Source organism: Erpetoichthys calabaricus, chromosome 5, assembly GCF_900747795.2.
Source record: "Erpetoichthys calabaricus chromosome 5, fErpCal1.3, whole genome shotgun sequence".
NCBI lineage: Eukaryota > Metazoa > Chordata > Cladistia > Polypteriformes > Polypteridae > Erpetoichthys > Erpetoichthys calabaricus.
In genome coordinates this window covers 156,943,822-156,971,276 of record NC_041398.2, presented here as the reverse complement: position 1 = coordinate 156,971,276, position 27,455 = coordinate 156,943,822, and the positions used below count along the sequence as shown (strand labels likewise).

Below are 27,455 nucleotides of genomic sequence, written 5' to 3'. Positions count from 1 at the left end.
CATCCATGCTTTTATCACATCCCGCATTGATTATTGTAATTCCCTACTGGCAGGTGCCCCTTGTAATCTTATATCACACCTCCAGCTTATTCAAAACTCGGCTGCAAGAGTCCTTACTCAAACCAGCAGCAGCAAGCACATAACACCCATCCTGCTCTGCCTTCACTGGCTCAGTGTGACTTACAGAATCGAATATAAAATCCTACTAATAACCTACAAAGCCTTAAATGACCTTGTGCCAAACTACATCACTGACCTTCACCATCACTATGTGCCTGTCCGCCTACTAAGGTTCTCTGATTCTGGATATCTTATTATGCCCCACACTAATCTACACTCTATGGGTGACAGGGCCTTCAGCTCCATAGCACCCAGACTCTGGAATGACCTACCAAAATTAATCTGGTCAGCTGACTCCATGAATTCTTTTAAAAAACAACTCAAAACTCATCTGTTCAGGAAGGCTTTTAGCTCTACTTGACTTTACTACCCTTCTCTCTGTTTACCTCTATGTCAAGATGCTCATGTAACCTGTATGTGTATGTGCTATGCCATCAATTATCTTGTCTGTTAGGTATTTTCTCTGAATTTACTGTCTTAATCTTCTTTATTTATTTATCTGGTTTAGTACAATGCTATATACAGTGATCCCTCGCTATATCGCGCTTCGCCTTTCGCGGCTTCACTCCATCGCGGATTTTATATGTAAGCATATTTAAATATATATCGCGGATTTTTCGCTGCTTCGCGGGTTTCTGCGGACAATGGGTCTTTTAATTTCTGGCACATGCTTCCTCAGTTGGTTTGCCCAGTTGATTTCATACAAGGGACGCTACTGGCAGATGGCTGAGAAGCTACCCAACTTACTTTCTCTCTCTCTCTCTCTCTCTTGCGCTGACGTAGGGGGGTGTGAGCAGGGGGGCTTGTGTGCAGCTGCTTCCTGAAAGGACATGCTGCACAGTGCTTCGCATACTTAAAAGCTCAAAGGGCACGTATTGATTTTTGACTTTGTTTTTCTGTGGCTCTCTCTCTGTCTCTTCCTGCTCCTGACAGAGGGGGTGTGAGCTGCCGCCTTCAACAGCTTTGTACCGGCGGTGCTTCGCATACTTAAAAGCCAAAAAGCCCTATTGATTTTTTTTTTGACTGCTTGCTTTGCACTCCTTTGAAAAGGAAGATATGTTTGCATTCTTTTAATTGTGAGACAGAACTGTCATCTCTGTCTTGTCATGGAGCACAGTTTAAACTTTTGAAAAAGAGACAAATGTTTGTTTGCAGTGTTTGAATAACGTTCCTGTCTCTCTACAACCTCCTGTGTTTCTGCGCAAATCTGTGACCCAAGCATGACATTCTAAAAATAATGATATAAACATATGGTTTCTACTTCGCGGATTTTCCTATTTCGCGGGTGGCTCTGGAACGCAACCCCCGCGATGGAGGAGGGATTACTGTACTGTATACCCTGCCGTTCTGTCTTAAACTCTGTGAAGTGCATTGAGCATGGGAAACGTGTAATATAAATAAAATATTATTTTTATTACCATGTTAACCAAGACTTGTAATTGCTGAAATACATAGCAGGACAAATAAAACAGTATACTTCATTGTTAAATATGAATCTCATAACACTGGATTTGTGTTATTTGTTTGGCTATTGAAGATAAAATACAGTTTATTAGTATAACCCATTAGTTTACATGTATAATTGAATGGTATTTTGAATAATGTAATGCTATCTCATAGGTAATGACAATCAAAGTAATTTTGTAATTCTTGATTTGTATAAAGGCATCATCAATAAGAAAATGTCATCCCTCACATAAGACACCCTGAAAATATCAAAACAAAGACTCTTTAACAGAGGGTCTGAAAAAATAAACTTCATATAAAACTGACAAGCTTGATTTCACACAAGAAGCTTCAGAGTTATGTTAAAAAAGAGGAACCGATTTGAAAATTAAAGCACCGTGAGTTTTGAAAATTTTAATTAATTTACCCATCCATTAAATATTACTCTTCAGTAGTATTTTGTAACCAGCTGATTATGCAGATATAACATCTTACAGTACCAAATGTTGCAAACATAACAAAGTGGTTCACTGACAAGCCAGACTTTGAAAGCAGCAAGAGTTTGTTTAAGAAGAAAATATTCTGAATTATCTTGAAATTCACTAATTTAATAGAACATATATAATAATGTTTCAATTTTCATATTTACTATGGATTTTAAGCAGTATTTTTCCTTTACTGTAGAGAAAATGTCAGAATAAGTTTAGAATGTGCATGGGTAAATCAGGTAGTTTATGATGATATCATTCTTTATAAACCCTATATAGAAATCTCCTCAAGATTATAAAACCCTGTAATTGTTACACTCTGTGATGTCCACTTCTGCTACACATTATAGTTTAAGCCCTGCATTGTATTTTGATAATTATGAGTGTCAGTACTTGCTTACTTAAATGACAGTTTGTGTAGCTACTAGATTGATACGCCAGTATTTTGAAGCTGTTGTTACTGTTGGTATTTATATATTTTATATTGTATTACAGGAAAAGGTATAATATTGTTCAGTATAATAATAGAGGTGCTTAAATAAAAAGTTATGAAATGGGATTTCTGTTTTTTTTTGTGGTATCAAAAAGTATCGAGTATTATAATACTTTCTTTGGTTTTGGCATTGAATACAAAAATTCTGGTATTGTGACATCACTCAGTTCAACAAATAATAGGATCTTTAAATACATCTTTTGAGTGGTGGTGGCCAGCTTGTTTGACCAGCCAGAAGCTACACATGGAGAGTCTAAATTGAGATTTAACGTCACGCAAAGGTGATATCCACAAACCTGAGTGGTTGAGAAGAATATAGGACCTTACTAGCATCTTCACATGACCTGTTGACACCTCTGTAAGTAAGTTTTAGGGATTTAAACTTAATGCATCCTGCTACTATGAGCCAATATGGTGATCTAAAGAGAGGAGTGACATATCACCTCAGCTCGTTGAACACCAGACGTGCCGCTGCATTTTGAATCATCTGTAGTGGCTCACTACATACATACATATATCAATACTCCTGTCAGCAGAGAATTACAGTAATCGAGACGTGACAAGACCAAAGGCTTAACCCAGAGTTACTTTGCATTCTTTGTCAGATATGGTCTGATTTTTGTGGGTGGTGTTTAGAGTAAATCTGCAAGACCAAGGACCATTACAGTATGGTGAATGATAACTGTTTGCCCCCAAGGTTGCGTACAAACTTCATGGATGTTTGCAGTTATGAGCCAAGCTTGACAGACATGGGTTGCTGAATAGACAGAGGAGCTTGGATAACAAGAAGGTCTGTCTTTGCAAAATTTCATTGTTTCCCGTTTTCATTGACCATAAAAGAAACGAAACAGTTAATTTGAATAATGTTTTTTTTTTTTTTCCGTCAGCAATTTTGCCTCGTGGGATTTATGCAGTGGTACTTAAAAACAAATACCACCTTTTGATATATGAAAAGTATAGTGGTTATGAATGGGAAAATAATCTTTTGAAGTTGGTGCATTTAACATGCAATGTGCTGTATCATGCTTCTGCAATGCCACATGCAAACAGCAGACCTGCTATGTTTTTACATATTCTTACAATGTAAATTGCCTGTGTTATTTCCTCTTGTCGTTTATGGACAATCAAAAAAAAAAATCCATGATTTTATTTATATCAAATCAACCTCCCACCCATGAGAAAGAGAGCCAGGCCATCACAGTAAAACTTTAATAGTAGGAAAATTAAATAAATAGATAAAAAAAAATAGAATAAAAAAGGGAAGAGGATCTGCTTTGTCAATTTCAATGCTTATTCTAAAATGTTATTGATCCTGCCAGGTTTTAAAAAAGTTAGATTTTTTCCAATTTCAAATAATATATAACATCAGTTACCCACTGACTTAAAAGAGGTGAATTAGGATTCTTCCAGTTAAGCAAGATAAGTCTATGTGCCAATAGTGAAGTAAAGGCAATTAGAGTTTGTTTGTCCTCCACTTTAAGCCCATCTGGAATTACACCAAACACAGCTGTTATTGGATTAGAAGAGATTGTGACACCAAGGCTGTCTGAAAGGCATTTAAAGATTTTGGTCCAAAATGATGCTAATTTGGTGCACTCCCAAAACATATGGCCCAGTGAGGGTGGAACTTGATTGCAACATTCGCAGGTTTTGGATCTTGTCCTGGTAACATTTTAGACAATTTTAAACGAGACAGATGTGCTCGATAGTGCTGGGCGGTATACCGGTTCATACCAAAAACCGTTTTTTAATTTTTGTTATGATATGGATTTTTCTCATACCGCAACACCGGTTAAAATAGGCTAAGCAATTTTCGGAACCTGGCGCAGCGGGAAACTGTTTAAGGGGGGACCTTTTTCACTGCTACACCGCTAAACACGCATGCGTTTGTGGAGGTATTGCGCAGTGAAAATGGACGGTGAACATTGTAAAACTGAAGCTGTAGCAGATGATAAAGTTAAAAGTGATGACACAGAAGAACTTTTGCCGAAGAAAGGAGCCATATCTGTTGTCTGGAGATACTTTGACTTTAAAAAGTCGGATGTGGACCAAACAACTATTTATTGTAAATGCTGTCGAGCTAAAGTTGTCACCGGAGGCGGCAACACGAGCAATTTGCTGCACCACCTTAGCCACAAACATGCGTTGGAGTACCATGAATGCATGGAACTAAGATTGGCACCCTCCACGTCCTCGGGTAAAACTGACAAAACCTAGGGGACATTCAAGTCAGATGTCACTTGTAGACGCGTTTGCTAGAAGTACCGCCTACGACAAAAAAAGCAAGCGGTGGATTGAGATAACCAACGCCATTACAGTCCATATAGCCAAAGATATGCTTCTGTTAAGTACTGTGGAGAAAGGCGGATTCAGGGCTATGATCAAGACACTGGATCCCAGATATGTGATCCCAAGTCGCAAGTACTTTAGCCAAACGGCGATCCCCGACTTGTACCGAGAACACAGAGGGAAATTACAAGCAGAGATGGCTACAGTCACCGACTATTCAACTACAGCAGATGTGTGGTCAAGTCGCACTATGGAGCCATATCTGAGCCTGACGATTCATTTTATAAATGATGACTGGCTATTGAAAATTATTGCCTCCAAACAAGCTATTTTCCAAATGACCACACTGGCGAATTACTTGCTGCAGGCTTGCTGGAGGCACTCAATTCCTGGGGGCTTGCAGAGCAGAGGCAAGTGGCCATCACAACGGACAGTGGGGCCAACATCAAGAAGGCTGTCAAAATTAACAATTGGACAAGACTCCAGTGCTTTGGACACAGGCTTCACACAGCCATAGGTATGTAATAGTTATTAAAATAAACTATTTTAAGTAATGGTAGTAAAAACATACTATAGTAATAATGTAGCAACCTCCGCGTCAGGTTCGAGAAGAAAAAAAAACAGACAGACGTAGTAAAGTCTCACAAAAGTTTATTTGAACAGTCAAGAAATAAGAACGGTGACTTTTGTAACCCCACCACACAACCTTCCAGTTCCTTCTCCAACTCGCCACTCTCCGCCCTTCTCCCGTCCCCGAGTGTCGCCCCCCCCCCCCCCCCCTTACCACGTCTGTCATGCCCCCGCTGTCATTCCTCTGCGCTGTACTCCGCCTTCCCTCAGTTGGATTCAACAGTCACTTCAAAAAAAAAAAAAAAAAGGCTTCAACCTGGCTGAGACGCTACAATAAAAAAAATATAATGAAAGTGTGTATAATCAGTTTTCTGTTATCTCTATTATCAGTTAATACAGGTAGTCAGTCCCCTACTTACGATGGTTCAACTTAGATTTTTTGAAGTTATGATGTTGAAAGCGAGACGATAATTTATATAAAATTGTGTAAAATATACATTTTCAAGTTGCCGCGGCAAACAAACTTTTCTGTGGGCCGATCGATGCATTACGATACGTTGTCGGAAACTCCCACGTTGTGAGATGCCTCAGTCTAGCTAGCTATCGTTTGAGGCTCCGATTTTGATGCAAGTGATCATATAGAATCAGGGGTTCTCAGCGTCGGTCCTGGGGACCCCCTGTCGCTGCAGGTTTTTGTTCCAACCAGCTTCTGTTTTTAATTGAACTCCTGGGCTAATTAAGTGAACTGATATTTCCCAAGTTCTGTGTTTAGGGAACAATATATTAATTAGAAAACTAAGTTTGCTAAAAAAAAAAAAAAAAAAAATATATTAAAATGTACCAAGCAGTTATATAGGAATAATGTATTTTTTTTCTTTTTAACAGTATTTTCATCTTGATTTTCATTCTACTTTTCAAGGTGTTCTAATTGTTTAATTAATCCATTATTTACTAATCAGTGGGTGTGACGCTAAAGTAGTTGCAGCCTTTGATTATTCAGTGTGTTGTTTGCCAGCGTGTCTGATCTGCTCGTTTTAAGTTGTCATTATTAAGGTACAACGAAGGGGGAAAAAACTGCACAGAGAAAGGGCAAAGTATAATGAAATCAACAAAAGAAAGTTAAGCATTTAAATCTATAGCAAAAGCAGAAATTATATAAATGTCTTATAAATGTAAAACAACATGCTTTTCTGAATGTCGAATAAAAAAAAAAAAAAACAGCTAATTAAATGAGCTCAGTGTTATCAGGTGTTGTCACTGATTAGGAATCTGGTTGGAACAAAAACCTGTAGCCACAGTGGGTCCCCAGGACCGAGTTTGAGAAACACTCATATAGATGGAGATCAAAAATGAAAGTGAGGTACCGGGATCAGCTGATCTGACCCCAGCTGATTGTGGTGCTGAACACGTTCCTGTAGCTTGTGCTGAACACGTACTGAAAGAGCTTTCAGTGCTGGTGGGAACATTGTCACGTGCTACAGGGCAGTACTCAAACCAGATGCTGTTGACCGTCTGGTGTTCCTTGCCCAGAATTTGTAATGGCTAAGATTTACATAAGTGCCTTGTTCATTATGTTCAAATGTGTGAATACACATTCACTTTTTTTTTTCTCAATACTTGAATACTGTATAATGTATCTGGACATGAAGCTTTGAAGTAATAGTACTGTATTATTACTGGAATTTGCACAATTTATTTTATTGTTATTATTACTGGAAGTTGAACTATTATTTATTTTATTATTTATTAGTTTAAATATTATGCAGTTTAATGATGGGATGGTTGAAAATACTGTATGTTGTCAAAATAGTTGTTTGCAGATTTTGTTCAATAAAAAGGTTCTATATTTTGACTGCATCTGTCATGCAATGTGATTCCTTCTCTTCATTAGTGCCACCCCCTTGAAAACCATCACTTTATGGGACCATTCAAACCTGTATTAACACTTTTATGCACATTAAAATGTTTTTTTTGTACAATGTACAATGCTCATGACAGTGGAATAGGTTATTCTTAGCCAGTCTACTGCAGTAATTGCAGTGGAAAATGTGGTTAACATCTACTCATGCATGGGAAAAAAATACCGTGAAACCGGGATAATTTAGAAAAATACCGTGATACAAAATTTTGGTCATACCGCCCACCCTTAGTGCTCGATAGATGATTTTAAGTTGAATAACTGTATGCTTTGCGCATATGGAGCTAGAGTGAATTCTGTGATTTGCTGCCTTCCACTCCTTTTCTGAAATGTTGAGTGAAAGATCCTTTTCCCACTGTTCTCTGGGATCTTTAAAATGTTTTTATATATTACAGATATGCTGTCGTTGAGTTCTCAAGACTAATCAGTATTTTTTCCAGAATAGTAGTAGTTGGGAGGTGAGGAAAATTTGGGTAGGTTTTGTTAAGCATAGTTTCTAATTTGGAGGTAGTGTTAAGAAATGTGGTGCTGGAAAGTTATATTTGGGGTGTAATTGTTCATAGGATGCGAAGATGTTGTCTACGTACAGATTTCTAAATGATTTAATCCCAAATGTTTTCCAGACATAAAAACTGTTTGAGAGGGTGGGAAAAGGTGGTTCTCGTGCAGAAGTGCCACAGATAGAAGAGTGTCTATCTTAAAATACTTCCTACATTGGTTCCATATTCTGAGTGAAAGAAGTACAGTTGGGTAGTTAGTATTTTGCTGATAACTTTTATTTATCGGGGTGCAAAGCAAGGAATATAAATAAGTACTGCAAAATTTTATTTCTATTGCAGATCAAGCCTGTGTATGTTTATCTATTTGTTTCACTGTCAAGGTTTTATAGCTTGTATATTTGCTGCCCAGTAATAAAATTTAAAGTTAGGTACAGCCATGCCACCTTTTTGTCTTAGGTCTTTGTAGGGTCGCCCTTTGGATACATGGATGTTTTGAATTCCAAATAAATGAGGTTATGATTAAATCTGACTTCTTAAAAACTGATTTATTGATGTATATTGGAATGCTTTGAAATAGAAAAAGAAGCTTAGGAAGGATATTCATCTTGACAGTGTTAATTCTTCCAGCTAAAGTGAGATGAAGGGTAGACCATCTATGCAAGTCTTGCTTAAGTTTTTCCATGCAGGCAGCAAAATTTTGTTGATAAAGAGCTTTATGTTTAATTGTGATATATACCCCTAGTTATTTAAATGATCTGTGATGATAAAATGAAAGGTGTCCAATCAAATGCTGTGTGCTAGAGAGTTCACTGGAAATAGCACACTTTTATTCAATTATCAATAGTTCATTATATTATCAATAGTTCATTATTTCATGGCACAGTACCTGATACACTAAAAGTGTCAGTCATTAAACCATTACTTAAAAAGTCAGACCTTGACCCACATATACTAAATAATTATAGGCCTATTTCAAATTTACCGTTTCTCTCTAAAATACTAGAAAAAGTAGTCGCCAGTCAGCTTCAGACACACCTTACGCATTACAATTTGTTTGAGAAATTCCAGTCTGGTTTTCGCACTGGTCATAGTACAGAAACGGCACTAACACGGGTTGTAAATGACATTCTGATATCCTCTGATGAAGGAAACTCCACTGTAATTATGTTGTTGGACTTAAGTGCAGCATTTGACACCATCGACCATTCTATTTTACTGCACAGGCTAGAAAATGATGTTGGGCTTACAGGCACCGTTCTTGCTTGGTTTAGTTCTTACTTATCAAAATCGATTCCAATATGTACAGAAATGTGCTGACAGTACTCCATCATTATACACAGAAGTTCAATATGGTGTCCCGCAGGGCTCAGTACTGGGACCTTTACTGTTTTCACTTTACATGCTTCCACTGGGATCTCTCATTAGGAAACATAATGTTAATTTTCACTCGTATGCAGATGACACCCAGTTATACCTTTCATTTAAATCAAAACGAAGTTTCTCCAATGTTGTCTTTAATTAGTTGTGTTAGCGAATTAAAGGAGTGGATGAATGAGAACTACTTGTCTTTAAATACAGATAAAACAGAGATGGTTAATTGTTGGAGGGAATGATGCTGATCACAACAATATTTTGTCATCATTTAACTCAGTTGGAATCCCAGTCAATTTTACTGAATCAGCCCGCAATCTAGGAGTTATCTTTGACTCTAGCATGTCATTTAAAGCGCATATCACAAAGTTGTCCAAAACATGTTTCTTCCATCTTAAAAATGTTAGGAAATTAAGGCGCTTTTTAAATAAACAGGATTCTGAGAAAATAATACATGCATTTATCTCTAGTAGGATTGACTACTGCAATGCAGTGTTCACTGGATGTTCAAACTGTTCTATATACAGCCTCCAGTTAATCCAAAATGCGGCTGCAAGAATTATTACAAGAACAAGAAAATACGAACACACAACTCCAGTTCTTAAATCCTTACACTGGCTCCCGGTTAAGTTTAGGGCAGATTTCAAAATCCTCCTTTTAACATATAAAGCATTAAATGGTCGAGGTCCGGCTTACTTGTCTGAACTTATCATGACTTACAAACCTGAGCGCACATTAAGATCTCAAGATGCCGGTCTGCTTATGATTCCAAGGATTAATAAAATAACAGTGGGAGGTCGAGCTTTTAGTTACAGGGCCCCTAAACTGTGGAATGGTCTGCCTGCTACTATAAGAGATGCCCCTTCGGTCTCAGCTTTTAAATCCCGGCTGAAGACTCACTACTTCAGTTTAGCATATCCTGACTAGAGCTGCTGATTAACTGTACAGACTGCATCTCTGTTGTTAGTCATTAGCACTTAAACATAAGTAACATGACAGTTATAATTGTATAATAACCCTCACTTATTCTATTTTTCTTTTCGGTACTCAAATGTGGCACTTGGTGCCACGGCCCACCTGCCAAGTTGTTTTGCCTGCCTAAGGAAAAGTCATCCCTGATGAAGGATCGCAGGAATCGTGAGAAAGAGGGGTCCTTTCATCGGATTGGCTGGCCCAGCACTGTTTCAGCCGTGGAATGGCCAAATGGGGGAGGCAGCTTGAAGGATGAGGTCTCCAGGACTCTACACAAATCCAAATCTTATTATGGGATATATCATCTACTGTTAAATTCTGCTCTGTACTTCTAAAATTTATATTTTTTATTTCTTACTATACTGAGAAATTGTTCTGTTCTGTGTACTGCATTGTATTGTATTGACCCCCTTCTTTTGACACCCACTGCACGCCCAACCTACCTGGAAAGGGGTCTCTCTTTGAACTGCCTTTCCCAAGGTTTCTTCCTTTTTTTCCCTACAAGGTTTTTTTGTGAGTTTTTCCTTGTCTTCTTAGAGAGTCAAGGCTGGGGGCTGTCAAGAGGCAGGGCCTGTTAAAGCCCATTGCGGCATTTCCTGTGTGATTTTGGGCTATACAAAAATAAACTATTGTATTGTGTTGTATTCAAATTAATTCTGAAATCAGAAATATTTTGCAGTTCTGTTAGGACTGATGCAGGCACATTATTTTATGGATCTGATATAAATAGTACCATATCATCTGCATACTGGATAGTAAAATTTCTATTCAGGTCGTACTCTGATAATCCCCTTTATCTCATAAGCATTTCAACAGTGAACTGCCAGTGGTTCAATGGCAATTGCAAAAAGCATGGTGACAGGGGGCATCCTTGTCTAGTGCCACATTCTACTTTAAAGCAGCCTGAAATAATGTTGTTAATACAAACTGAAACTTCTGGACTGGTATACAGTAATTTGATCCATGCACATATGTTCGGGCCAAACCCAAATTTCTCCAATGTAGTGAAAAGGTAGCTTTTTCCATTCAGCAATATCAAATGCTAGGCTGAAATCAAACAAATCACCAGATAATATTTTCCCTCGAGTTCTTAAGAAGGCTTGTGAGTACATATGTAAACCCGTGACACATTTTTAGGAAGTCACTGCACACTGGAGAGATTCCAAAGGACTGGAAAAGTATCACCCCATTATATAAAAAAGGGTGACAGGGCAGATCCAAACCACTATAGGCCAGTAAGCATAACATGCATCAAAGGAAAATTAATGATAATAATTATTAAGGATAAGACTGAGCAACACCTGGCAAGAACAGGAATTATTCTGAACAGTCAGCATGGATTCAGAAGAGGGAGGTCGTATTTTACTAACATGCTGGAATTCTATGAGGAAGCAATAAAATGATATGATCAAAGTGGAGCATATGATATTATTTATCTTGACTTTCAGAAAGCATTTGATAAGGTGCCACATGAGAGGTTGGGCATCAAACTAAAAGAAGTGGGAGTTCAGGGTGATGTTTTTTAGATGGGCTGCAGAATTGGCTCAGACACAGGAAGCAGAGGGTGATGGTGCAAGGAACCTCATCAGAATTGGCTGATGTTAAGTGTGGTGTTCCACAGGGGTCAGTGCTAGGACCACTGCTATTTTTAATATATATAAATGATTTAGATAGAAATATAAGTAACATGCTGGTTAAGTTTGCAGATGATACCAAGATAGGTGGATTATCAGATAATTTGGAATCTGTTATATCATTACAGAAAGACTTGGATAGCATACAGGGTTTGGCATTTGTGGCAGGTGAAATTTAATGTCAGTAAATATAAAGTCTTCCATATAGGAAGTAAAAATGTTAGGTTTGAACACACAATGGGTGTTCGGAAATGCGAGAGTACGCCTTATGAGAAGGATTTAGGAGTCATAATGGACTCTAACTTATCGACTTCCAGACAGTGTTCAGAAGCCAGTAAGAAGGCAAACAGAATGTTGGGTTATATAGCACAATGTGTGGAGTACAATTCCAAGGAGGTTATGCTCAGCCTTTATAATGCACTAGTAAGGCCTCATCTGGAATACTGTATGCAGTTTTGGTCTTCAGGTTGTAAAAAAAAAACATAGCAGCACTAGAAAATGTTCAGAGAAGAGTGACAAGGCTGATTCCAGGGCTACATGGGTTGAATTATGCGGAAAGATTAAAAGAGCTGAGCCTATACACAAGGAACGATAGACACTTGGAATAAGCTACCAAGTAGTATGGTAGACAGTAAGACTTTAGGGACATTCAAACCTCGACTTGATGTCTTTTGGAAGAAATAAGTAGATAGGACTGGCAAGTTTTGTTGGGCTGAATGGCCTGTTCTCGTCTAGATTGTTCTAATGTTCTAATGCTTTTTCTGCATCCAACGATAATATCATCTCCAGGGTGTTAGACTTTGAGTTAGATTGGAAACTAAGTGTATGCCTTTAATAAAACCTGTTTTGTCTTGTGTTAACCAAAGGAAGCACTTTCTCAATCCTTCTACCTAGGACTTTGGAGAATATGTTAACGTCATTATTCAGAAGTGGGATTGGTCTGTATGATCCACATTGTAATAAGTCCTTATTTTGATTAGGAAAGATGGTAATTAATGCTTGGCGAAATATTTGAGGTAGAATGTTATTGTCTCTAGCTTCTGTAAATGTTGCTTATGAAAGGGAAGCTAACCTAATTGGGAATTTTTTATAAAATTTGGCAGGGTAGCCATCAGGGCCTGCTGCTTTCCCACTCTGAAGTGAGTTTATAGCATCTACTAATTCTGATAGTACCAGAGGTTTATCCAATTACTCTGACCTGAGAGTATTTAGTCATGGTATCTGTATTGCATCCAAAACCACATTAAATTGGGTCTTGTCCTCTTTAAACTGAGTAGAATATAAGGACTAATAGTAGTCTATAAATGTGAGGATTATATTTTTATGGTCAATGATTTTGTCTCGGTCTGTGCTGGTAATTGCTGGTATTGCATTGCAAACTTCCTACATGTGGATTTATTGAGCTAAGATCTTATTAGCTTTCTCTCTGTGTTCATAGTAATGATGTTTTGATATAAAAATTAGTTGTTCTGTTTCTTTAGTTATTAAAAGGTTGACTTCTGTGTGCTGAGCCTGTCTTTTCCTATGAAGTGCCTCATTTCTTGATCTGTTCTAGTAACTTCACTGATTAGCTCTGATACCTTCTTGGTTTCCATTTTATTTTTGTGGGAAAGATGTGAAATCTGTTCTCTTAACACTAGAATTGCCAGAGCCTGCGAAAAAACTCGTAGATCCGTCCCACCTTAAATCGCTTTGCACCTCCCCATCAGCGTCTTTTGTCCTGTAAATGTGTTGATTAGCAGCAAGCAGCCTATTATCACCCCCCCCCACCGCCGCACAGTTTTCTCAGCTCAAGTCTGTTTACCTGCTTAGAGTTGTATAGATTGAAAAGTCAAGCCAAATGACACATTTTATAAATACTATATTGTTATTTGGAATACATGCATTTAATATGCGTTCTGTGTCTACAACAATCTATGTAAACTCATCGTTAAAACAGAAACGTTTTTCACGTTTTAGTAGTAAATGACAAATGTCAACATGAACTGTATAATGTGTGAAGCCTGAATTCCAAATATCAAATAAACACTTTCACAAAAGGTACAAATATAACAGAACAAGTGCGCTTCTATTCAAGAATATAACTGCAGAAAAAGAACCCGCGTTAGGGTGCTACGTTGACAGCCCTTTGATACGACCGCTTCAGTGGCGCAACAGTATCAACTGTTAACTGGTAATCAAAACTTAACGGGTTCAACCCAGATGAGTCCGTTTTGAGAAGTGAGCTGCTCTTATTCTTACTATTTTAGAATAAAAACACACATTTATTTGAGTCTGTAACAGCCGGTGTAAATTTATGATACCTATAAAGGTTAGCTTTGTTTTTTTTTTATTCAGTTTTTTTTCTCTCAGTCACGTTCACTGCTGTTTTCACATAAAGATGCACTATAACAGGGGTGAACTCAGATGATGATGATGGTTCTACATCGGAGAAAGAATGCACGTTGCACTTTTGCCGTCGCTTTACTTTGTATAATTGTGACTTTATGCTGTAGGAAAATAAGTAAATAAATCAAGGTAAATAGGTAAATAACATTCGATCTGGCTCTTATATACAAAGTACAGCGACAGCAGCTTCCACCTGCAGCTATAGACTCTTCAGTATGCGAGCGATTCTTCACGCTAGTGTTTAGATCTTGACAAACATGTTTTGGATGAAGTCCCTATCATGCACATTGGGTACGTAAATATTTATCAGAATACAGTTAAATTAATTACCCATGACGAACATATATCGGATCAGGATCAGATACTACATCTGGTACTATAAATGAGATTGTATAAGAATTCCCACACATCTAGTTTTCTTTGTAAAGCTGGAATGGGATATTTGGTCAGAAATGTTTTTCATGTTTTAGTAATAAATGACAAATGTCAACATGAACTGTATAATGTGTGAAGGCTGAAGTCCAAAGTAAATAAATATACATCGGCTGTTACAGCTGCAAATCAAATATATGTTTTTATTTTATAATATTAACAATAAGAGCAGCTCGATACTCAGAATGGTAAATTTACCTGGCACCCAGGATCGAAATCAGGGCCTTTTGATTTTAAGTCAGTAGTTCTTACCGCTGCGCCATGGAAGCTGTCATAATGTACTTGCACCTTTTGTGAAAGTGTTTATTTGATATTTGGACTTCAGCCTTCACACGTTATACAGTTCTAACGATGTGTTTACAGAGATTGTTGTAGACTTGGAACACACATGAAATGTATGTATTCCAAATAACGATCTATTATTTCCCCTCTAGAACTCCAGCACTTCACACCAAGATACTCAAGGCCTGAGCTGGGCTCTTTCTGCGGTGGTGTGGGGGAATGGTATAGCAGGCTGCTTGCTGCTTGTGTTGGTCGACACATTTACAAGACAAAAGACGCTGATGTAGAGTTGTGAAGGGATTTAAGGTGGGCCGGATTTACAAGTTTTTCGTAGGCTTTGGTAATTCTACTGTTATATCTAAATGAAACAATTGTTTACAGAATCCAAGAGAGCACTTTTACAGGATTTCTCTCTGAAGTCTGTGTGAGCACTCGTTAATGTTTTAATGCATTAACTGAGGGAATAATGCTAGAAGCCAAAGTTTCAGATTGGCAAATTTATTTTGTCAGTTCCAATAGAGTGAGGAGTGTGATTATGTTTTTGATCAAACCCCAATGGTTAGGTGTTAGAGCTGCAGGTAAATCAAAATCAGAGCCATAAGCCCCAAAGGCTCTTTTCTGCTCCAGCAAGCTTTGCAGCCTATAGAATGTGCTATTCCATCTAGTCAAAATGTCTTGTTGAAGCAATTTTGGCTGCTTCCCAATTTCAATTTGTATAGTTTTGAGATGCCAGTTGGCTAATTGTGAATGTTTAAAATGACTTGACTGTTTTTCTGCCAGTTGCTATTATAACTGATTATTGCGCTGGGATAGTACACTGTCATTCATGGTAAACTGTAAAATATGAGCCATACATGGCAAACTTGGGATCCCACATTCCTCCATAGCCTTTGCAATGTTGTGTGTGTTGTCTTATAGTACTACATGAACATCCTCTTCAGGTATTTTTCATGTTTCAAACATTCTTTTAAATGCCATTGAAAGTGCAGAACCCATGTGTGATCCTTAACATTCTTGGGCATTCAAGATTGCTTTCTGAAATTCAAAACTGCCGTTGAACCACTGAGCAGTTGAACTAAGAATACTTAGTTACATACATATATCCATATATCAGTGATAAAGCTTATGGCGGTGTTATTGTCAGCAAGGAGTCTGTACACATGACGTTCCACAATATCACGTAGCTCTAGAAGTGCTACCTCAGAGAAATGGTGGCGACTGGGTATCAAGTAACAGGACTTGAGATGCTCAACTAGCCTTCTAAATTCTTTATCTTCTGGAAAAGAAAATGGCTGATTGTCCAGAGTAATATATTATGTCACCTTTGCAGTAATTGTTTGAGCTTTAGGGCAGTCTTTATCAAATTTCTTTGATTTTTTTCAAGAAATTGATGAACAAGCTGAGGAACTGCAGTTTTTGATTTTGTGCGCAGGAGTACATGATTTTCCAATTTTGCTCTGAGGAATTCTGTGCATTTGTCAGGATGGTGTGTCTTCAAGTGTGTAATTAAGTTGGTAGTATTGGAATTTTGAAGTTTTGCCCCTCCCTGCAAGATATTAGTTGAGCAAGTGTTACAAGTGGCATCTTTTATGTAACACTCACTTATTATGAAAAACGCCTACACTGCAGATGTTTTCAGACAGTGGCTCAGCGTCGCCTAAATATCTTGCACATCCGGAACACTCTGAATGTGTCATCAAATAATGGGTTTGAATTATCGGTCAAATTTATTGATCTGATGCTGATAAAAATATTTTAACTTATTCTCTACCAATACAGATATTAATCCTTGCATCCCTAGAAACGACTGCAGTAACCGCTACCAAAAAAGAAAGGAAAATGGATAATTACAAATAAGAGGTAGTCAAAATTAGAATTAAATAGAACCACCAACCCTCAATCCTCCACCCTCTTAGCACACACTCCACACTCATCAGCCTTGTAAAGGAAGGGAACTTCATTGATGAAAATTCAGCAAACGCAAGATGGGGTAATAAAAAAAAAAAAAAAAAGAGAGTACTCCCAGCAAATGGAAAAGAGTCATCAGATTTCCTGTGACACAGAATGCTTAGAAAGAGCAGTCCCCTTTGGTTTGAAGAGTAGATAGGTTTAATCAGACCCTGTTAGGGGTGAAATATAAACTATAATTGAATAAGCAGATGACAGGTGTCAAAATGTCTGAACAGTTCCAAGAAAGAAAGGCCCAGATACAAGAGACTGCATTGTTGAAGATCAGAAAATACAACTGCCATACTGGACAAGAGACCAGTTGCTCCCCAACTGTATGGCATATTCTCAACCTTTGAAGAGTTACAAGGTGGTCCATGAGGGAACACAAAAAATAAAATTTGGAAGCTGCACCTGCAAACAAACATGATGAGACAGGAAGCTGTTGCAATTGCAATTACACTTAAAGAAACATAAAAATCCTCCTGTATTTTCATGGCAGAAAGCCTTCATTATTAACAATTTTAAGGATTATGATATTGGTTCAGAAATAAATACCTGATTTCTGCTTGCTTTGTGACCACAGTGATCTGACCAATCATCAGCTGCATTTCTTTTAACTTTGTAGTGTCATGCTTTTGAATGTGGGAGTTTGTAAATGTAGATTTATGTGCAAGCTTACTAACCACAACACCAGTCAATAAATATTTGAAATTAGTGTTAAAGTTGAAATCTGAAATAACTCACAGCTTATATCCAAGATCAGAAAAATGTTTGCTAATCTTCAGAAGCATTATATCTTTGACCAGCTATTGAACTTTGTAAGCTGGAAAGTCAAAAGTCTCAATTACAACCTAAAGATAAAAAAAAGTTTCCCTTCTCACAGGCTTAGAGGCCAAGATAGTATTTTTATAGTAGACTCGCCTATCAAGTAAGGACCAGTTTTGATTGAAGGCTGAATTTTCATTCCAGCTATAATAAATAAAAAAAAACAAACAAGAAAGGTCTGAAAAGTTTAATCCATAAAACGATTCTTGTTGTTGAAACAGATGTAATATCTGATCCTTAAGGGCATTATATATGATAGTGGGGAATTTTTTTTTTTAACTTCAAAGTATTTCCAGTAAACATGCGCAGTATGCACATAATGTGAATAAAAAAGAATTTATGCAAAATTGCATTTGCTCTGTTCCCTTTTTTTTAGTACTGATATAGTTTCCTGGAGATTTTAATTGTGTTTGAAATCCAGACTTGAATTGATCCTCAACTACAGCAATGAAAACATTTTAAAACTGTGAAGTTAATTTTCACAATTCATTGTGGATCACAATCTATCAGATCCATGGGTATATTTATATCACAGTTCAAGATGATATTCCTTCTTTTCACATGTATATCATAGTTACCCTGGAATTTACTATTTCTTCACTAATAGTAATATTTTTTTAAGTACGTTTCTGGAGATTAAATCATATGTGCCACATATTCAACTGGCGTCTTAACCCTCTGTTATTAGCAGTTGACAATTTTATGGACTTCATCTCCAATCAAAGTGATTATTTTTTTAGAGACCAATGCATCTCTAGAGGTTTCTGCAGGAACACCCTGGGAAACAATGAATGCTGATTTAAGAGGTTAAAAACGAACTCTAGAGTTGAAGAAGACATTAGTACTGATCACAAAGATTACTGGAAAAGTGGTTTCCACTCTTGGTCCTGGGGACCATTTGTGGCTACAGGTTTTTGTTCAGCCAGCTTCTGTTTTTACTTGGACTGATATTCTAAGTATGTGAGCTGTTGTAACCCAGGTCTGTGTTTTAGGTTCAGTGTAGAAATTACCAAACTAAGTATAGGAATATTTTTTTCTTTTTGCTTTTTTAACCTTTTATCCCTTCTTCAGGCAAGATGTAATACAGAAACTGGAGTTCCCTATGTTTATATACACACTCTAGGACAAGAAACAACATTGGTAAATATTTAAATGAGAAATTTTAAATGTAAAAAATTAATAGATTCATTCAGGCTAGGGTTAATTTAACAAGAGAGAAAAGAACAATGTATTGTCAAGATCTCTGGATAAGATAACTGTCCAACAAAGTCTTTTGAAGTTTGTAATCAGTTTTTTCAAAACAATGTGGGTCTGTAGACAGGTTGTCTGTCATTCTGAGAGATGTAAACAATCCTCATATCTGGCCATTAAACTCTTGTCTTTATTCAATCCATGTTGTAAAGTATTACATTTTAGCATGAGTTTAACTTCCCATTCTTTTCTCTCTTGCTGTGTTTTGAAGTTGCCCATAAGCACTGTGACTTTAAAGTCCTTCTCACAGTGTCCATGGCTGTTGAAGTGGGCCGCCACAGGAACATCTGTGTTGCCATGTTTAATGTGGAACCTGTGTAAATTCATTCTCTGGTGGAGTGTTTGTCCAGTTTCTCCCACATAGAGTGCAGTGTCAGGACATTTCATGCAGAAAATTAGGTAGACTACATTAGATGATCTGCAGGAAAATGATCCTTTTATGTGATGTTCAAGTCGGCAGTGCGGTATAACTATACGGTCTGTATCATAGATGTGGGCACATGTTTTGCATCTTTTCTGTAGGCATGGAGATGTGCCATTTTCTGTTGGTTCACTTAGGGAGCCTCGGACAATTAATTGTTGAAGGTTTGGTGGTTGTCTGTATGCCAGGAGGGGAGGTTCAGGAAATACATTTTTCAGTGTTTGGTCATTGTTTAGTATTGGCTGAAGTTCTTTTATAATTTTTCGAAGTGTTTCAAGATGTGGGTTGTAGGTGACAACAAGGGGGATGCGATCCTTGTTGTCTTTGTTGTTATATTCCAGAAGGTTGTCTCTGGGTATGGCAGTAGCTCTTCTTATTTGAGTGTCTGTTGTTTTGGGGGTGTAACCTTGTCTGGTGAAATCTTGTCTGAGCTCCTGCAGTTGTTGATCCCGGTCTGTCAGGTCTGAGCAAATACGACTGTACCGTATGGCTTGGCTGAAAATAATGGAGCGCCTTATATGCTTGGGGTGGAAGCTATCACTTTTCAGGTAGGTACGTCTGTCTGTCGGTTTGTGATGATCAGGATCAGGATTATGGGTATAATACTGAAGTAGTTCCAGCATTTCATCATTCAGTGTTGTTTCCCAGTGATGCTTGTGTTTAATTTTCATTGTTAGGATATAATGAAGGGAGTAAACTACACAGAAAAAGGGCAGAGTAATAGAATATAACCAAAGAGAGCTAAACATTTAAAAGTAGAGCAAAAAATAGAAACATTTCTAAAGTCTTATAAATGTAAACTCATATGGCCTTGCTTTTCTGAATGCAGAATAGGAGAAGAGAAAAAAGACCAGCTAATTAAATAAGGTATATTATTATCAATGATTGCAAATCTGATTATAACAAAAACCTGCAGCCATAGTGGACATCCAGGACAGAGTTTGGGAACCACTGTTCTAGAATATATCATAAAGATGCCTGATCTCCAGATGAGGTGCTTTGTAAGAAAAGACTGGCCCTTGCATTACATTAATATTATTATTTTTATTATATATGAATAATTACTATCGGTTTATGTGCATACTTAATTGGTTTGTGTGTGAACAATACTGGTTTCATTCATTTGAACTATATTGGTTCATGTCCATATATTGCCGGTTTGTGTATGAACTATATCCATTTGTATGTGAATAGCACTGGTTTGCATATGGACTATATTCATTCGCTTGTGTATATCACTGGTTCCAGTACGTTTGTTAGTGGTGTGTGAGTGAACTACATCGGTTTAGGCTTGCATGTTATTGATTTGCGGATGAACAATTTTGAATTGCTTTCTGTACCGGTCTAACAGTGGATTTGTGTATGCACTATATTGGTTTCATGCACGTCATACACTGGTTTCATGTGGGTCACATGTCGGCTTTGTGCTTGAACTCTATCAGTTGTATGTCTGTACTATGTCGGTTTCTCGGACATAACATACTGGTTATGCGTGCGCACCCTATTGCAACTTTGTGTATGAACCATAGCGGTTCTGTGTGCAAACTATATTGGTTGTTCATGTGATCTTCAGTGGAAATGGTAGGGGCAAGAAACGGGAACTCAAAGGCCGGTACAATCATGGAGTAAGCAGAGAAGTAGGAATAGGAATAAGTACATAGGAATAAAGTGTTTGTAATAGCCTCTACTGCATTGCTAACACACAGACTTATCATCTTGAAGAATTACAGCCCAACATCTCTACGTCAGTGGGTAAGCAAGGAGAAACTTGGCAAGAGTCCATTGATGTTATTTTAGAATAAGCATCCTGAGGCTGTGGTTGACTCTCTTATGGTATTAATCATTTTATCATATTTAAAAATGAAAAGTTAAATTTTATTTTTTTTTTTTTTCCCTCATTAGTTTTGAGATGCATTATGTATTTGTCATATTGCGCATCATTTCTTTTTTTTTTCATTCTCTGTATCACACACTAGACTTTCAGTTGCTGTCTTTTAAGTAACAACAATTTTATGTGAGCAGCTTTGTAATTGTTAAGACTAATTTTTTGCAGTTAATCAAGGTGGTTAGTTCCGTTCCATTTATTGATGTATGATTTTTGGCTTTTACTTTTATTTGTAAGTTTTATTTTATGTCCATGCTCTGTCCTGTTAAATAAATGCATTTCTGCTGTAAATGCTGCCTTGTCATTCAATAAGTTTTTGAATAAGATGATTACAGTTACATTTGTTTTTTTTTAACAGTTTTCAAAGTTTACAAAAGCTAATGGTTTAAATGAAGATATCATCTGGGGCTGCAGTGATGTTCTTAAAGAGAGAGAAGTGATCTCAAAGTTAATGACAAGATGTGACAAAATATCAAAAAAGATGACTGAAGAAGTCAACCAGATTACAATGGATTATAGCAGTCTTGGAAGTATTAAGCAGCCAGCACTTTTATGTGAAAAGTAAGGAAAGAGTTGTTATTGCTACATCATTTTTTTCTTTTTTAGTATATGTCACACTTTCTCTTTAAAAATATCTCCTGCATTTGTGTATACTGACCTAGAAATAATGTTATATGACTTTCCTTAATTAATCTTGACTGACTTTTTATTTTAAGTAATATTTTTGACTGTACTTTTGAAAATCTTATGCTTAACTTAGCTACAATACATTTGTTTTTTTTGTGTTTTTAATTTTGATTCTTTTTATAATGAAAATAGCTTTGATTTTATTATTGTTTTAGTATTAGCAGGCCAGATGTTCAATATGTCTGGCTAGGTTTATTATGTAACAAGTTTGTAACATTTAAGCATTAATGCGGTGATTGATGTCTTTTCACAACATTCATACATAATCTGAATAATTTATTAATTTGTATAAAGAGCAGTTTTTGATGTTTGCAATAAAAATTGTTTCCTGAGAACTTTTGTGTTCTGACATGTTGACCATTTATAACATTGCTTGAATAATCAAGGTAAGTAGTAATTGCTTAAATATCTATGTGGGTGTTTTAAACCCAAATGTTAATATACATATTTTTAAGTAAATTTTGATAATTTAATAAAGTATGAAATTAAAATCTACTGTAGGTATCACCTTTGGCTAATTAAATGTTTTTTAAAGATTACAGCTAAAACCATATCAACTTATTGGATTAAAGTGGTTAACTTTGCTTCACAAAAATCAATTAAGTGGCATTCTTGCAGATGAAATGGTAAGTTGATCTTGTTTGTAAGTTTGTGTAAATCTGTTTCTTTTTGTGATTGTATGTTTTTTTCTATATTATCATATTCTGTGAAATGCATTGTACATATAAAATTTGCTGTCATTTCCCAATGCACAATTTATTTTCCAGTTGAAGAAGCAGAATTGAAGGAACTAAAGGAAATTCAGTAAATCTGCATCGTCAAACTGAATCCATCTCTAACTTTCTGTATCAATAAAAGTCAAAGACATAATCTTCAGGGGTTTCATGTGGAGGACAAGGACATTGCCTTCCATGCATATCTGAAAAGCAGAAAAAAGCAGAAGCACCCCAGAAAGGGAAAGATTACTTGCAAACAAGCATTTATACAAGACTGGCGTGCTAAATACATTCAACAGATTCTACATCTTGATTTATGTTTGTAAGAAAGTCTATTTTTTGTGACTAAATGATTCCTAGAGAGTGAAAATGCAGCTTTCAGCCATGTACATCACTACATGTTAAGACGCTGTTAATGTAAGAGAACATGTCAGTTAACAACTGCAGTTGCTGGATCTTCCTATTTTTATGATATTAATTTACATGACAATGTGACAACTTTTCAACACAGTTTTGAACTTTCTCAGTATTGCAAACTCGCTGCATTTTGACAGCTAATTAACATTCTCCCTGATGGCACTAGTGTCTGTACATTGCTTTCCAGATATGATGAGTTCACTCAAATTCTCAACCCTGTTTCTCCTTTTTCCATTCTGTGATGGTACAACAAACTGGAGACATCAGACAGACAAGCCTGTCTTCTGTTTTTGAGGTTGAAAACACATACAGTGGTGTGAAAAAGTATTTGCCCCCTTCCTGATTTCTTATTCTTTTGCATGTTTGTCACACAAAATGTTTCTGATCATCAAACACATTTAACCATTAGTCAAATATAACACAAGTAAACACAAAATGCAGTTTTTAAATGATGGTTTTTATTATTTAGGGAGAAAAAAAATCCAAACCTACATGGCCCTGTGTGAAAAAGTAATTGCCCCCTTGTTAAAAAATAACCTAACTGTGGTGTATCACACCTGAGTTCAATTTCCGTAGCCACCCCCAGGCCTGATTACTGCCACACCTGTTTCAATCAAGAAATCACTTAAATAGGAGCTGCCTGACACAGAGAAGTAGACCAAAAGCACCTCAAAAGCTAGACATCATGCCAAGATCCAAAGAAATTCAGGAACAAATGAGAACAGAAGTAATTGAGATCTATCAGTCTGGTAAAGGTTATAAAGCCATTTCTAAAGCTTTGGGACTCCAGCGAACCACAGTGAGAGCCATTATCCACAAATGGCAAAAACATGGAACAGTGGTGAACCTTCCCAGGAGTGGCCGGCCGACCAAAATTACCCCAAGAGCGCAGAGACGACTCATCCGAGAGGTCACAAAAGACCCCAGGACAACGTCTAAAGAACTGCAGGCCTCACTTGCCTCAATTAAGGTCAGTGTTCACGACTCCACCATAAGAAAGAGACTGGGCAAAAACGGCCTGCATGGCAGATTTCCAAGACGCAAACCACTGTTAAGCAAAAAGAACATTAGGGCTCATCTCAATTTTGCTAAGAAACATCTCAATGATTGCCAAGACTTTTGGGAAAATACCTTGTGGACTGATGAGACAAAAGTTGAACTGTTTGGAAGGCAAATGTCCCGTTACATCTGGCGTAAAAGGAACACAGCATTTCAGAAAAAGAACATCATACCAACAGTAAAATATGGTGGTGGTAGTGTGATGGTCTGGGGTTGTTTTGCTGCTTCAGGACCTGGAAGGCTTGCTGTGATAGATGGAACCATGAATTCTACTGTCTACCAAAAAATCCTGAAGGAGAATGTCCGGCCATCTGTTCGTCAACTCAAGCTGAAGCGATCTTGGGTGCTGCAACAGGACAATAACCCAAAACACACCAGCAAATCCACCTCTGAATGGCTGAAGAAAAACAAAATGAAGACTTTGGAGTGGCCTAGTCAAAGTCCTGACCTGAATCCAATTGAGATGCTATGGCATGACCTTAAAAAGGCGGTTCATGCTAGAAAACCCTCAAATAAAGCTGAATTACAACAATTTTGCAAAGATGAGTGGGCCAAAATTCCTCCAGAGCGCTGTAATAGACTCATTGCAAGTTATCGCAAACGCTTGATTGCAGTTATTGCTGCTAAGGGTGGCCCAACCAGTTATTAGGTTCAGGGGGCAATTACTTTTTCACACAGGGCCATGTAGGTTTGGATTTTTTTTTCTCCCTAAATAATAAAAACCACCATTTACAAACTGCATTTTGTGTTTACTTGTGTTATATTTGACTAATGGTTAAATGTGTTTGATGATCAGAAACATTTTGTGTGACAAACATGCAAAAGAATAAGAAATCAGGAAGGGGGCAAATAGTTTTTCACACCACTGTACCTCTCTTATTTCCTTGTGGCTGCATTGTACTTCCAGGTGGGCACTGATATATTGTCACCTGTCGCAAATGTACATGAGCGCATCCCGATTGCTTGACGGTGCCAGATTACCTGACAGGCATTCACAGAAGCGTGCCATGACTGCTTTCACTTTATTAAGAGAATGTATTTGCAGCCTACAACTGGAAATTGCAAGAACGTACTGTGGTCGATAGTTTAGTGTCTTTTCTTGTTCTCATGAATTTCCTGCAGTGACTCTGGTTCCCTTCCACAGGTTCAATATATGCTGTTAGGTTTATTAAAGGCATCAAAGTGGTTTGATGCGAGGGATTATGCCATTGAACCTGTTCTGGATTAAGTGGTTTTAGAAAATTGATGAATAGTTGTTTTTTTGAAGAATGTTGTTCTGTAAAACATAATGTGCTTTCATTTAATCACTTTTAATTTGTATCCTTTATTGAATTATTCATGATGCAAAATTATGTGCTATAAAGTTTAAACCAGCAGTTCATTTTACAAAACTATTACCTTAAATAAAATAGAACTTGGAGTTGCATTTTGTTGGAGTCTATACATTAACTTCCTTTACAATTTTAAGTCATTTTTAAGATGATGTTCACAGTCTAACACACCATAAAAAAAAAAATTCCAAAATTTGTTATAATAATTTCTGATCATTTTAATCTCTGTTTTTTTTCTTTTTTTGCTTTTTTTAGGGTCTGGGGAAAACTGTGCAAGCAATATCCTTTTTAACATATCTTTACCAAAAAGGCGATAAAGGACCACATCTGATTGTTGTGCCTTCGTCTACACTAGGTAAAGACAATATGCATTTTTTAAGTAATGATAGGTAGGCTATAGTCAGTATGTTACTTTTATTTTTCACAATTGTTTCCTATCCCATTTGTAAAAAATACGTCCTCCTAGATAAAACTCCATTCTCTTGTAAGTCAATTTAAACATCACAGTAATACTTCATGTTTTGTATATGATATGTAGTTTTTAGGTGATCTTATGACCTTTTTGTGTTTAAAATGTGACAGATGGGCATTGTTTGGTGATTTACCTACTTTCCATCTGTGTCCGTAACAAATTGATTGACAAGCTGGTTTATGAGATCCATGACCTTGAGTTGTGTGATATTTTTATTAATTTCAAATGAAGTCTCTCAGTAGATTGAGTAATGAAGGAATCGTTAGACTATAGACTGAATGTAGAAGGTGGTGTATGGGCCACTTTTTTCAAATGTCTGTTGGTGATTTGTTTAAGGATTTGACACATTCTTTTAATATTCTTAACTTTCTGTCTATTGTAAAACTTTAGAGAGTTGCATTATTTGTCAATGTATATTTTTTTACACATCCTGTGCACACAGTATTTTAAGGTAAAATCACATATTTTTGTCAACAGAAACTATTAAATAGTACTGTATAATTCAGTATTTATTATATTAATTCTACTTAAGAAATTTACATGACAAATGTAGAAGAACTATGCTTCAAAAGTGGATAGTTGAAAGTTATGGTTAATTTTTAATCTAGGAATAGAATTTTTTCCACGATTGTTTGTTTATTCATTTTTTATTATTTATTAGTAATCATTAAGAAATTAATGTTGGTCATACTTTCTAATTGGAAATCAGTGGCAGTGTTTTTTTTGTTTTTTTTTAAGGAAAGGTTTTGTATTTTTCAAGTCAAGTTATTTCTTCACAATCATGGTATATATTAGTTTACCACATGAAAGTGCATTCTCAAGTGAAGCATATTTAATACATTTTTTTAAATAACTGACCCACTCTGGTATTTTATGATGGAGCTGATGGATACTAGGATTCCATTTAATTTATCTTAATAATAATAATAATAAAGAAAAACTGTACATGAGTACATTCGTTATTTGACCCAAAAATGTTATTGAATCTTGATCTGCATCTTGATGTTATCCACATATTTAAAAGAGTATATCCATGTTGTTTTAAGAATGTAAAAAAGCAGAAAGAAAACCATTGTTGGGAGATTCAGATATTTTAAAAGGAGACCAGCTAGTTCAGGGGTAGGCAATGTCGGTCCTGGTGAGCCGCAGTGGCTACAGGTTTTCATTCCAACCCAACTGCTTAATTAGAAACCAATCATTGCCAATCTCAGACCTTATTTAATTTTATGGCTTGTTAGTCTGTGCAATGTAAGGCTCTTATATCGTAGATTTTTTTTCCTTTCCAAGGATATCATCCAAATGATTTGAAGCCTAAAACAGATCGTTTTCAGTCTGTCACATTTTTCTATGAAGTGTTTTATTAAATCAAACAGTGCATGATGAACACGCACAGATGTAATTGGAAAAAAGCTAGCTGGAGAACTGCTGGCTGCTTTGTGATGTGTTTTACATCTTAGTGCTAATAAGGAGCAATTAAAACACTGAATGCAGCAGTTTAAGATTGAAATAAGCAATTAAGGTTGGAGAACCTTAACAAG

The 27,455-nt window shown here is 36.6% G+C and overlaps 1 protein-coding gene across 5 annotated transcripts in view; it reads left to right on the top strand.

Moving 5' to 3' along the window:
• smarcad1a (SWI/SNF-related, matrix-associated actin-dependent regulator of chromatin, subfamily a, containing DEAD/H box 1 a) overlaps positions 1-27,455 on the top strand; it is a 275,401-nt gene that overhangs the window by 125,365 nt on the left and 122,581 nt on the right. For all 5 annotated transcript variants that reach the window (XM_051927736.1, XM_051927737.1, XM_051927735.1 and 2 more), the window contains 3 exons: positions 21,594-21,796; positions 22,458-22,548; positions 25,701-25,800. In XM_051927736.1, coding sequence (XP_051783696.1) covers positions 21,594-21,796; positions 22,458-22,548; positions 25,701-25,800 — 394 coding nt within the window. The remainder of the gene's footprint in view (positions 1-21,593; positions 21,797-22,457; positions 22,549-25,700; positions 25,801-27,455) is intronic.